The sequence below is a fragment of the Mastigoproctus giganteus genome, chromosome 7, assembly GCF_048544385.1.
Source record: "Mastigoproctus giganteus isolate SK-2022 chromosome 7, ASM4854438v1, whole genome shotgun sequence".
Classification (NCBI taxonomy): domain Eukaryota; kingdom Metazoa; phylum Arthropoda; class Arachnida; order Uropygi; family Thelyphonidae; genus Mastigoproctus; species Mastigoproctus giganteus.
The window spans coordinates 83,782,616-83,797,247 of NC_143581.1; the positions used below are offsets into that span (position 1 = coordinate 83,782,616).

The 14,632-nt window shown below is 37.5% G+C and overlaps 1 protein-coding gene across 1 annotated transcript in view; it reads right to left on the reverse strand.

Moving 5' to 3' along the window:
• The window catches only part of nonC (serine/threonine-protein kinase Smg1), a 1,411,261-nt gene that overhangs the window by 499,917 nt on the left and 896,712 nt on the right, over positions 1–14,632 (reverse strand). Inside the window, exon 48 of the mRNA XM_090378365.1 lies at positions 8,138–8,257. Within this exon, the coding sequence (XP_090234491.1) occupies positions 8,138–8,257 (120 nt within the window). The remainder of the gene's footprint in view (positions 1–8,137; positions 8,258–14,632) is intronic.

Consider the following 14,632-nt stretch of genomic DNA (forward strand, 5'->3'; position numbering starts at 1 on the left):
TGGTGTCACACAAGATAGCCACTGTAGGGAGTAATTCCCCAGCCAATGAAATTCCTTAGAGAGAGAGAGAGAGATATTAAAAGAAAAATGAAAGTTTTTTTTTCCATTTAATGAAATGAAGTACTGTAATGCTTTTAAACTTTTATAGTGCATGAAGGGCATTATGCTTCTCCACAAGAATAATTATGATTGCTATATTCTTACCTTGTTTTCTTATTAATTTATACATAGTCAATTGCTAGCTGTAATATAATTTGTAAACCTCTCTCTCTCCCACCCCCCCAATAACATGTGAAACAATGTACATGCTAATTATGGAAATATTTCCAAAGGAATTAAAAACTTTAAGTTCATTGGTCATTGTAAATTAGTATTTAAAGGTATACAAGGTTTAAACTTAAAAAAACAGAACTTTTGTTGAAAGAAGCCTGGGGGCTCACATCTGGTGAGTATGGGCTTGGCACACCCAAGGTCCTGAGCTGGATATCATCATTCTTCTCTTTCTTGGTGATTCTCTCTCTCTCTCTCTCTCTCTCTCTCTCTCTCTCTCTCTCTGTCTCTCTCTCTCTCTCTCTCTCTCTCTCTCTCTCTCTCTCTCTCTCTCTCTCTCTCTCTCTCGCTCTCTCTCTCAGGGTTACTTGGGAACTTTTTTTTTTTCCTGGTGCAGCATAAGCCTCAGGCTTTCTTGCATCATATGGATATTAATAATAATAATAATAAAAAAGCAGACAACTGATCCAGTTGATCTGGATAATGAATTTTTGTTTGCATTGAATAACAGGTATTTGTGGATGAACTGAAACAATGAAGCATATCAATTTTAAAGATTAATAATTAATAACAATTAAAGCTTAAGCAAAGCTTTAATTTTTTTGCGAGAGAGAGAGAGAGAGAGAGAGAGAGAGAGAGAGAGAGAGAGAGAGAGAGAGAGGAATAATAATAATAATAAAAAAGCAGACAACTGGTCCAGTTGATCTGGATAACGAATTTTTGTTTGCATTGAATAACAGGTATTTGTGGATGAACTGAAACAATGAAGAATATCAATTTTAAAGATTAATAATAACAATTAAAGCTTAAGCAAAGCTTTAATTTTTTTTTTTTTTTTTTTTTTTTTTTTTTGAGAGAGAGAGAAATCCGATTTTTGGGATGCTCTCTTTAAACAGCTATTGGAAATTAAAATAAGAACAGCAGACTCAGTTTCACTGAAAGAAAATCATCTGCAAGGATAAAAGTGGAACAGTGTTTGAAAGAAAATAAGTTATTGTGACAAGGGAGGCAATTTTGCTTGTAAATGCAGTGTGGAAAATTCATTGTTTATGTATGTGTTCAATGTGTTCACTCACATTGTTAAGCATACTGTGGCCACTCCTGGATACACCGATTTAGGTATGAAGTCTGATTGTTATAAATAGTTGCATGTAGAGTGTTAAAGGAGAAAGAGTATATCTGCTTTTCTGTTGTAAATTTTTGCATACTGAACTTTCAAATATAAAACTATTTGATCCTTTCATCACAGGTGTTTGGTAACTCATTTGTGCATTTTAATTGTCTAAACAGTCAAGAGAGTTGGGAGAAACAAAATATTTCTAGACCTGTGTAAATTGTCTGACGCCAAAAGGGGGTTCCTACGTCTCCACATTGTATTCTTTGTACATGCACATAGAACTCTGTGAAGCCAAGAAATTTAAAGGAGTATGGGGGTGTTCAATGTTGTGTACCATTGTAACTTTGGCCATTTAGCCATTGGGCCCCAATGTTGTCGACACTTTGCCACAGGGAGGCAGGTCAGGCACCCAGTAGATTTTTAATAGTACTCTGGCAGGCACTGCCACATAGTTTCCTAAGATATCAGTGGCTGGGAACTATATAAAAAAAGAAAGAAAAAAAAAATTAAGCACTGGAAATTAGGTTAAGGCCAAATTGGAGCTTAAAGTTAGGGTAAAGTTAAATTTAGATGTTTAATTAAGTTTAATTTAGATTAAGAGCTTTATGGGTAAGCTAGAGTAGGGAAGAAGACTGAGGGGAATAGATAGGGAAGCCAGCACCAGAAATATCAGCGTGATAAGCCCCACCAGGGAAAAGAGGGGGGGGCATTCCTGTCTCCCACCCCTCCATGACAAAACCCCATGACCTGCTCTAGCAGCCTGTTTCATTGCTCAGAAAACTTCATATCTCACTGCACAATTACTCCCAAGTCTTTTTCATTTTCTACCACCATTAAGGGAAGTACGATTCAGTTGGTACATTTCTCTGGGGTTTCTTCTACCCATATGAAGTACTGTGCATTTGTTAAGGTTAAACTTCAGTTGCCACTTCTCAGCCCATCTGCCCAAATATTCAAGATCGTGTTGCCATAACTGTCATTAACAACTCTGCTAACCTTTGTTTATTATTATTAATGCTAATCTGCTTATTATTATTATTAGCCGTATGGTGCAAGGAAGCCTGAGGCTTATGCTGCACCAGCGGGGAAAAAAAAAAAAAAAAAAAAAAAATCCAAATTACCCTGAGAGAGAGAGAGAGAAGCAGAAAGGAATCACGAAGAAAGAGAAGAATGATGATATCCATCTTAGAACCCTGGGTTTGCAGAGCACATACTCGATAGATGTGAGCCCCCTGGGGTTTACTTGGATATTAAGTCTGATACACTTTCATCAATATCATTGATAAATATAAAAAACAACAACAACAATGGGCACAAAATGAACCCCAGGGGACTCCACTAATAACATTAGTCCACAAAGAGTAGTGTCCATTGATTACCAATCTCCATCATTTCCCACTCAACCATCCTTTTATCCATTGAAACAACTTGCCCTTAATACCATACTGCTCCAATTTGTACATAAGCTACTGAATCAAATGTTTTCCTGAAATCCAACTACATGAAATCAAAATTATTTTTTACATTCAGTTCCTTTGTAACCACATCATAGCATCCAATCAAATTTGTTAGACAAGAGTTTCCCTTAACAGACCCATGCTATGTCTGAATTGTTATTGCAGTCTTGTTTAAATGATTCAGCAATGTTTCTTTAACCACTGATTCTATTATTTTCCTCAGAACAGAAGTTAAACTAACAGGTCTGTAATTACTCATGTCACTTTTTGATTCCCCTTTGTGAATTAGGGATACATTTGCACATCTCAAGTTTGTAAGTACTTCCCCTGAGTCCAAGGATGCTCTCATAATTATGGCTAAGGATTTGCTTACTTCCTTTGTTGCCTCCTTTAATATAACTGGATACATCCCAGCCACCCCAGGTGCCTTTCTTATGTTTAACTTCAATAATTTCGCCTCCACTTTGTTCTCTGTCATTACAAAATCATTAAGCTCCCTGTTAGAGTTTAATAAGTTTTTGTCCTTCAATTCCCTAAAGAATTCCTCATGTGTGAATGTAGATGCAAAATACTCATTCAGTTGTCAGCTATCTCAGCAAGATCATCAACAATCGACCCACCAATATAAATTGGGCCAATCTGATTCATCCTTCTAGAGTATAAGTAAAGCAGTTCTTAATGTTTTTTTTTTTTTTAGCATCCTTTGCCAAAGATTTCTTGAAATCCGCTTTTTGCTTGCTTAATGTCCTTTGTGTGTTGATTATAAACTCTCTTATATCTACCATAGGACACTGCATCTCCTGATAATTTACATACATCCCATGCATTTTTTCCCTCTGTGATGAGTCTCATTAGTTCATCTGATATTCGTTTAGACGTAAACCATGGACAGTATATTCTTAATTGGTATGAAAAGCCTAGTAGCTTCCAAGATTAATTTCTTTCCATCTAGAATTTGCTCTTGGTAACACCATCAGTTGGTCCCACTCTATAGAATTTAAAAAATCACTGAGACCAGTGCAGTCAACTTTACAAAAGCAAAAACCATTCCCTTTACCCCTGATAGTAGTTACATCTTTAAGTAAATCCCAAATCAGTACACAATGATCACTGCCACCCAGTGGTTCCTTTATACTCAAATTCTTAATGCACAAATAATTACTGCTGATAATCAGATCAAGAGTGCTATTCTCTGTGGTTGCTCCTCAAACATTCTGCTGCAGAAAACAAACATCCAGTAAATCCACAAAAATCTTGCTATTGTAAAAGTGACCAATCCACAAGTTCCAGTCTATATCTGGGAAGTTAAAATCCCCCATTATAATACAATCTGATTTAATGGCCCATTCTATTTCTCTATACAACTGTTCGTTATACTCATTAGAGTCATTAGGCCTATAACACACTCCTACTGTCATTTTTGCTTTCCCAGTGCTTATGTCTCACCAAACTGACTCAACATTGTACTGTCCATCTATGTCAACTGGATGCACTTCCTTAGATGTGTTTCCTAATTAACAGCATAACCTCCTCCCTTCCTATCTCATCTGTACACATTGTACTCCCCAAATTCCAATTCTGCATTGCATATATCTGTGTGACACCACATCTCTGATATCCCAACAATATCCACCTTTGATGTCTTGACCAGCACTTTAAATTCATCAAATTTATTTACTATAATCCTAGCATTGGTGTACATGCAAGTATACATGCACCTATTCTTATTCTTAGCTGCCCTAATGCAGCCCATGTAATAATTTGTTTGATGATGACGCATCAGTCCCTGAAATCCCCAGCACCCCACCCCCAGGCCGCTGTTCAATTTAATAGGAGCAGTGCAAGAATTACTTTCACCTCTGCCTGTGGCTACTTTTAACCTTTTAGTCAGTGAATCCCCGGCCCCCCAAGCTAGCAGTTTTCCGACCCACCTAACACTGCCTTGATGGCATCAGAAAACACTCTTGCACCCATTCTATTTAAGTGTATCCCATTCCTGTAGAAGCAAGTCTCTCCTGTTAACAAGCACAGACCAAGCTGAGAAAAATTTTACCCCATGAGCTTTGCGCAATCACTCCAGGGCCAAAATTATTAAAAAAGCCTCTCATCGTGTACTCCCTCCTTTTGTGTCTGGGCAGAATTGCAGACACTTTCAAATTTAACCCTAACTGACAACTTTTTTTTCAACACTGACCTGTACTTGTTAAGTAAATCTGCAGATCTACTACTACTCTTAATGTCATTAGTGCTAACGTGTAAAATATCACCCTTTGCACCCTTAAATGATGATATCTGCTCTACAGCATCATCAAATTTTGCGCCTGGCAGACATAATCTGGTCCTATTCTACCTATCCTTTTTGCACAATATATTACCCATCTGCCTGACAATAGAGTCACCAACAATAAGTAACTCCAGTAGGACCAGCACATTCTGCCTTGGAGATTGCTGCTGTGTTGCCTGATGCACAAGAGTGAGCTTTGGCATTGAGATGGGCAGCTGAGAGCTTGACGGGTTCTCCATTTTAATACCTTCAAGAGAATCTCTCCGATTCTTCAAACTTTAAAGAAACTGACCAAAGATAAGTTCAGTTATAAGCACAGTATACTGCTGCTTCATGGCCTTAGTTGCATTGGCACTTAACATACACCTAAACTCAGAACATGTATGAAACCATAAAGACACTAAAACATTTCAATGTCAATAATACAGTGATAATAAACTTTCTAAAATAGTGCCTTAAGGAAAGGCAGTCAGTTTTCATTTTGGCATACAAAGTGCTGGATGCTGCAGCAAAAAAAAAAAAAAAAAAGTCTAGCCTGATATTAGCAGCAGTACTTGAACTGTTTTATAGGTAGCAAAGAAAATTACATCTTATGCAAATGACTTTAAAATAAATTTAATGAGCCCACTCAAGGATATTACATTCAGTTAACTTACTAAGATGGAAACAGAACTAATTGAAAACTTGAAATTTGACATTCAATAAAACTACTAACAAAATAGATGTTATTTGTGATAAATACCTTCCTTTCAACAGCACTATTCCTATACAGACAGAAATATTCAAGGAGCCATGCGGATGATTATGCAAAATACTGCCTTAGTATATAATAAGAAAACCCAATCATTGTCTGTGTGATTCATTGTACCATCCATCCTATCTTGAACTATGCTTTAGTAATTCATTTTGTTTTTCTCCATTTTTAATGTCACTAACCACTGACTCAAAACTGCATATATAACTTTATTTACAATAAAACAAAATCTTCAAAACTGCATTATACTATAATTAAAGCAAAACCAAAATAAAGTAAAACAAAAGTGTATATTACGATAATATAAAATCACCGATTAAAATTTTTCAATTTAAAGGTTAAAATCAATTAAAACCACTATACAATAGCTTTCGGCAGCAACAGCTGCTTTCATCTGCTGAGATAGTTATGGGTTATCCACAATATATATATATATATATATATATATATATATATATTACCTACATATATCACAACACATCTGTGACACATGAGCACTACTAACTTTCCATACATTGGAACTGGAAACTGCTTGAGTATGCATCATTCTAATCGCTTGTCCCTCCCTAAAATGAGGGACTCAAAACGGATGAATGCAGCAGCCCTTATTCCTATTAATACTATAGCGCCTGGGCGAACACATCCGTAAGCTCACTAACCACTTCCGTTTCCAGAAACCACTAGCTATGCCAACAACCAATGCTCCTTTGGCTGAAATATCATGCCCCATTTCACAAGCATGTTCGGCTACAGCTGAACTTGCATAATCAGCCGCCTTGATGGCCTCTATCATGTTTACCCAGGTGATCATTCAATCTATGCTTTGTTTCTCCCACATGACCCTCCCCCATTCCGGGCATTCAATCTCATATATGACCCTGCTAGCGTCATCAGTATCAATGGAATCTTTAACCAGGGACACCACCATGTAAAGTCTTTGACCAGGAAGCTGCACACAGCATATCTGACACGAGTGTAAAATACATGCAATGGGTTCGGAGATACCTGGATAGTAGGGAATGTATGCGGTAGCCCTAGACATGAAAACATCCCAATACCCACTATTCATATCCTTTTGACAACCATCAATAACGCTCTTGGGTTAGCCACACATCTTGAGGTCAGCCGTAACCCATCTAATCTCGTCATCCCTCTCCTAAGAGGAGGAACAATGTGACCCACTCTTCCCATCAAAGACTTGACCACACTTTTCTTGTGGCCACCGGTCTGAGCTGATTTAAAGTGCATGTACAGAATGTGGGAGAAACAAAGTGTAGATTGTGCGATCGCCTGGGTGAACACGATAGAGCCATCAAGATGGCTGATTATGGAAACTCAGCCGTAGCAGAAACATTGCATGATATTTCAGCCAAAGGAGCGTTGGTTGTCGGAAGTGGCTAGACAGCTTATGGATACGTTTGTCCAGATACTATAGTATTAATAGGGATAAGGGCTGCTGCATTCATCCGCTGTTTGAGTCCCTCATTGTAGGGAGGGACAAATGATTTAGAATGACACACACCCGAGCCGTTTCCGGTTCCAATGTACATAGAAGTTAGTAGTGCTCATGTGTCGTAGTGGACCTGCTGGGATATATGTAGGTAATATGTATATTGTGGATAACCCGTAACCATCTAACCATCTCAGCTGATGAAGGCAGCTGTTGCTGCAGAAAGCTATTGTATAGTGGTTTTAAGTGATTTTAACCTTTAAATTTAAAATTTTTAATCAGTGATTTTATATTATCACAATATACACTTTTATTTTACTTTATTTCGTTTTGCTTTAATTACAGTATAATGCAGTTTCAAAGATTTTATTTTATTTTATAGTATGTTGCAGTTTGAGTCAGTGTATAGTGATATTAAAAATGAATTATTGAATTTCTGATTCCGGAGGCCTCTTTAATGAATATGATTTAGTAATTTAAATGCCTTTAAACACATCAAAAATTTACTCAACTGTTCATTACGTCCACCAGGAAAATTATAACAGCAGGTGAGGTGTAAGCGATGCAATAATAATGAATATTAGGAAAAACAATGAACATATGTAGAGAAACTCTGAAGTTTACAAAAAAAAAAAATATATATATTACATATGACTTAAGAAAATAAACTATAAGCACCATATATGTCTATTTAACAAAGTTAAGAAAGATTAAGAAGAATACAATGCTAGAGATTATAACAAAGAATGAGAAAACAAAATCAAAAGAAATTACAATGACGGGGGGGGGGGAGGGAGAACTATACCTCAATTCCTGTTATACCCAAAGTTGTTTCTATATTTGGGGTCATTCGAAATGGAACTTTCTCAGGAACTCGAAGATTTTTACCTTTCTCAAAGCACACATTATAATCAATGTGGACAACCTGAAAGAAAATAATACATATATAATTCTTGCTTAAAAAATATAATAATGTTTTATAAGGTATATGCTTTCTTCTATTGATATGTTTGCTTCAAAACTGGATCCTTAAAAGCTGCAGTAGAGAAAAAAATAAAATGTATCCAATGGAAAAGTAAAGTTTGTTTCAACCAGTGAGATAATGTGAATTAAAGTGTTCAAAAGAAATCAGATTAAATATCCATTGAAAATTATCATAAAAATAAGTGAATTTTCATTTTTATTATTTCAATGCTTGGGGAAAGAGTTGTAAATAATAAAAAAGTTAATCTAAAACAGATGTGCTTATCCAAAGATTACCATGTTTTGATTCAAGAAGTGGGTTACTTGGACTCCAATTTGATAACCAGGCACTAGTATAGGATTGGTCTCTCTTTTCACAGATGTAAAAAAGTACTTCTCAGCAGAATTTCATCATAAAAACCCCAAAGAGAAAGGGGGTTGGTTGTATTGGGGTCTATTGGCACACGAACTAGGTGGGTCATAATGTGCCAGTTCATATGATATGTTGTTTTTCAGAAGTGCTGACTTTCAGCTCGACTCATTTTGGATTTGAGCAGTTCCATTTAGCATGGTTCATATTTATTCGGATTAGTCTGTTGATTGTGTTTACTCCTTTAGAGGATATGATATAGCATAATGGCATTAAGGTAAAAATATCTCCATCATTCAAGAGGTCTGCTAGGGTAATTATCATTAGCATTAATAGAGGCATATGATGCAAGAAGCTTATACAGAATCAGCCAAAAAAAAACAATCCTTCCCATTTCACCCATCCATTTGATCCAAATGTTTGTCTACTTCTTCCTTGAATTTATTTAAGCTGTTAACTTCTACAATAACATTTGAGGTATTGCTCAAAACATCAAAGGCAGATATTGTTGGGATATCAGAGACGTGGTGTCACAAAGATTTAAGGAATGCAGAACTGGAATTTGGGGAGTACAAGGTCTACAGAAAGGATAGACTGGATAGGAAGGGAGGAGGGGTTATGTTATTAGTTAAGAAATACATAAAATCCAAGGAAGTGAAGCCAGTGGACATCGCTGGACAGTGCAGTGTCGAGTCAGTTTGGTGTGACATAAGCATTGGGAGATCAAAATTGAGAGTAGGAGTGTGCTATAGGCCTAATGACTCTGATGAGTACAATAAGAAACTGTACAGGGAAATAGAGTGGGCCAGTAAATCAGAGAGTCTTATAATGGGAGATTTTAATTTCCCAATATTGACTGGAATTTGGGGGCTGGTCACTCACACACTAGCAAGGCTTTTGTGGATTTATTGGATGATTGTTTTCTACATCAGCATGTTCGGGAGGCAACTAGAGGGAGGAATACTCTTGATTTGATTATCAGCAGTGATTCTTAATGCATTAAGAATCTGCAGCTAAATGAACCACTAGGTGGCAGTGATCACAGTGTGCTGAAGTGGGATTTACTCAAAGAGGTAACTAGCATTAGGGGTAAAGGGAAGGGTTATTGCTTTCGTAAAGGCGACTACGATGGACTGAGACAGTATTTAAATTCTATACAGCGGGACCAACTGATGATGTTACCAACAGCAAATGCAAAATGGGAAGCATTCAAAGAACTTATTGTTCAAGGTTTAGGCCTAAATGGATGTCAGATAAACTCATGAGGCATATGGCAGAGAAGAAACATGCACTGGATACATACAAATTAACACATGACACAGAAGCCTATGATAGATACAAGTTGATCTGTAACCAAGTTACAAAGGAGGTTAGGCAGGCGAAGGCAGATTACGAGATTACGAGAAATCTTTGGCAAGGGATGCAAAGAAAAACAGCATAGAGTTCTTTACTTATGTAAAGAACTCTTTGCTGTTTTTAGAAGGAAGGGCAAGAATCAGATTGGTCCACTTGATATCGATGGGTCAACTGTTGATGATCCTGCTCAGGTAGCTAACAAACTAAATGAATATTTTGCATCGACATTCACACATGAGGAGTTATTTAGCGAGGGGAAAGCCAGATGTGTATTCAACTCTAGCAGTAAGCTAGAGAATCTTGTAATAACTGAGAGTAAAGTGGAGGAGAAATTGTTGAAGATAAACACAAGAAAGGCACCCGGCGTGGATAAGATCTATCCAGTTATATTAAAGGAGGCAGCAGAGGAAGTAAACAAATGCTTAGCCATAATTATGAGAGCTTCCTTGGACTCATGGGAGGTACCCAGACTGGAGATGTGCAAATGTGACCCCAATTCACAAAGGAGGATCAAAGGCTGATTCAAGTAATTATAGACCTGTGAGTTTAACTTCTGTTCCAGGAAAATTAATGGAGGCACTAGTTAAAGAAGCACTGCAGGATCATTTAGACAAGACTTCAGTTATAGCTCGGACACAGCATGGTTTTGTTAAGGGGAAGTGCCTGACCAATTTGATTGGATACTATGATGCAGTCACAAAGGAACTGGATGCAGGGAATAACTTTGATGTTATATACTTGGATCTTAGAAAGGCTTTTGATACTGTTGCACATGGAAGACTGCTGCACAAATTAGAGCAGTGTGACATTGGAGGCAAATTGCTGCTGTGGATAAGGGGGGTGGCTGAGGGGGAGAAGACAGAGAGTGGTAATCATTGGACAACGCTCGTCGTGGACTAATGTTATTAGTGGAGTCCCTCAGGGCTCAGTGTTGGGTCCATTATTGTTTGGGTCCATTATTGTTGCATAAATGATATTGATGATGGTATATCAAGCTTAATGTCCAAGTTTGCAGACAATACAAAGGTAGGAAGGGTTGTCAAGGACACTACTGACACTATGCTGCTGCAACAGGATCTGGAAAGGTTGAGCAGATGGGCTGAGAGGTGGTAAATGAAGTTTAACATTGACAAATGTAAAGTACTACACATGGGAAACAGCAACCCCAGAGCAACATATCAACTCTGTGGTACTACACTGACAGTGGTAGAGAATGAAAGGGACCTGGGGGTGGTTGTGCAGGCAGATATGAAGTTCTCTGAGCAGTGCAGACGGGCTGCAAGGGTAGCTCATGATGTATTGTCAATGATATATAGGAATTTTTCTAGCAGGGATAAGGAGGTGATTATTCCCTTGTATAAGGCAATGGTCAGGCCACACCTAGAGTACTGTATTCAGGTCTGGAGGCCTCATTTCAAGAAGGATGTAGAGCTGCTGGAACGAGTACAGAGAAGGGCAACAAGATTAGTGAATGGAACAAAGGGGTGCTCTTACGAAGAAAGGCTTAAGTTTTGCAAATTACAGTGTCTGGAGACTAGGCACCAGCGAGGTGATCTGATAGAGGTGTATAAAGCCTTGAATGGTTTGGGCATGCTCAATGCTGATGGGATTCTTTCTCTCGCTCAGAATAATCACCTGAGAGGGCATAAATTCAAATTGAGGAAAGACAGATGTAGGATAGACATGCGGAAATTTGCCTTCAGCCAGCGGGTGGTTGGTTGGTGGAACAGACTTCCATCCCTTGTCGTGGAAGTTGATAGCCTAAATAAGTTTAAGGCTCAGCTGGACAGGTATTTTGAACGAACAGAGGGGTGAAGTAGTGGGTTTTTTTTTTTTTTTTGGCTGATGCTACATAAGCTTGCTTTCTTGCATCAAATACCTCTGCTAATGCTAACACATGGAGATTTGTTCCAGCAACCAACCAACCATTGGCTAAAAGAGGCAAACTTTCACACATCCACTCTACATGTCTTTCCTCAATTTGAATTAATGTTCTCTCAGGTGATTAATCAGGGCAAGAGGAAGAATCCCATCAGCATTGAGCATGCTCAAACCATTAAAGGCCTTAAACGCTTCAATCAGATCACCTCGTGGGTGCCTAGTTTCCAGACACTGCAATTTGCAAAACTTAAGCCTTTGTAAGAGCAACCCTTTGTTCCATTCACTAATCTTGTTGCCCTTCTCTGTACTTGTTCCAGCAGCTCTACATCCTTCCTCAAATGAGGCCTCCAGACCTATACAGCATTGAAGGTGTGGTCTGACTATTGCCTTAAACAAGGGGGGGGGGACAATTATCCCTTATCCCTGTTAGCAAAATTCCTGTATATCATTGACCCTTGCAGCCTTTTTGCTCTGCTCAGAAAACTTCATATCTGACTGCACAATTTTCCCCCAGATCCTTTTCATTCTCCACTATCCTGAGTGTAGTATCACCAAGTTGATATGTTACACTGGGGTTACGGCTACTGATATGCAGTACTTTACATTTGTCATGTAATGGTGTGATGTGCCCTATAAATACACCATTTGTAATGGCATTATGGATCCTATTAATATCTTTGAAGCCTTGATTGAGTACATTTTTATATGTAGGACAGTTTATTTATATATGTTGGACTGAATGGATACTGCCACAGGTCTGGCAGTATCCATTCAGTCCAACTGCCACATAGGATACTGCCACAGGTCTGGCATTGTCGTGGCGATTCTTCTGCTCACAACTGAGTGCGTAATATGGGTATGTCCAATTCTTACTCTGGCCAGTACTGTTTCCTATTTTCTCAAATTTAGTGTGCTATAAACCCAGTTTCCAATATTCGGCATTATTTGGTACGGTTTGTTTGTAGTTTGCAAACAAACCAAGTTTCTTGCCAGTTATAACTGGCAAGAATGCCATATCGCAGGTTTGTAATCGAAATACAGTACTGAAATTTCTTCTCCTGTCTGCAGTACGGCTTCATTTGCTGATCTGTCTGGTGTTTCATTTCTAGCAATCCCTGAATGTCCTGGGATCCAACAGAAATGTATACTCTGTTCATTTATGGTGTGAGTTAATATTTATCATATGTGCCAAAAGATAGCGTGTACCTGCATTTTGCATGCCTTGTAAAGAACTCAAGGAACCTACTGATGGAAATGGATCTGTGATGGAATTAATCCTGACAGCAAAGCATGTAATGCTTAAAATGGACCTATGCGGAACAAACATTCCTTCCTTTTGCTGAAAAGGGTTAAAAAGCGAAGACCAGACCCATGATTTTAATGTGCAATCTGACAGAGTTCTTAATAAAAATGGGGAGATTTTCTCTCAGACAGAGTTCAGTACAGGTGACCCCCAGTTAACGCTGATAATTTGTTCCGGAAAAACAGAGCACTAAGTGAATCCGCCCTAACCGAGCTCTGAATTCCCATAAAGTAACATATGTATTTGTAAGTTGCGGTCAGTGCCATAGGATATTTCCTAATCAATAATAAACGGTAGTGAAAAGTTGCACAAATTTCGGTCAAAATATTTAATATTCAAATATTTTAATAAATAGGTAACTACTTACGTATCAAAATTAAATTTAAAATTCCAATTAAAATCATGAATTTAATTGATCTAAATTCATTTTAATTGATTTAATTTAATCGATGAATTTAATCATGTTGATTTTGGGTTGAACTTTGGCTCTCTTCTAAATAAACTAAAAGGGGTATTAATTTTAAATCCCCCGCAGCGTTACCACCCAACAATAAAGTCACCCGAACCTTCGCCGCTTTGAAACCTGGCATGTTTTTTTTCTTCTTTCAATATGAAACTTCTTTTAGGCATTCGTTTCCACAAAAGTCCTGCTTTATCTATGTTATAAACTTGTTGAGAAGTATAACACACAATACCCCTCTTCAATAATTTTAACAAGTTCTTTTTTGAAAGTTTCGGCTCCTTGATCTGCACTTGCGGCTTCTCCTTAGATTTTAAATCTATTCAACCAGCCGTTACCAGTTTTAAATGGTTCCAAATTTTTTTTTTTTTTTTTTTTTTCCTTTAGGTTAGTTTTCTTCAGAACATCATATTGGCTAATCTCTCTCTCTCTCTCTTTTTTTTTTTTTTTATAATATTTAACTTAACTGAATTCTGCACTGGATATTATCTTCAATAAAATTAGTTAACGTCTTTCCATTTCAATCCTAATAACCGGCCTAGCCCTAGTTGCTTGCAGTGGAACAGCTATCTTTCCTGCTGCTAAAATTAATTCTTTATTTTTTTATAATTGTTCTTACAGTTAAAGTTGCAAGTCCTAAATTATGGCACACATCCGCTTGTCGGTGACGGGAATCAATTCGCTACAAAACGTCTAATTGAATTTTCAAATTCAGTCTTTTTCTTACATTTATAGTCTTCGTACTGAGCCCAGACATTGTTGCTTTTTCATTCTTATCGGCCATTATTAACTCTTCGAAAATGTAACTGCGTTGGTTGCATTAATTAAGATAATGTTCAAGTAAACTGTCCGTTACGCACAATGTCTAATACTGTGCTGAGTGATGATACTAGACTGAGATACTAGACTTCGGATAAATGCATATAACGCAAATATTACAAGCAATATACTTGATCATTATTTAAAA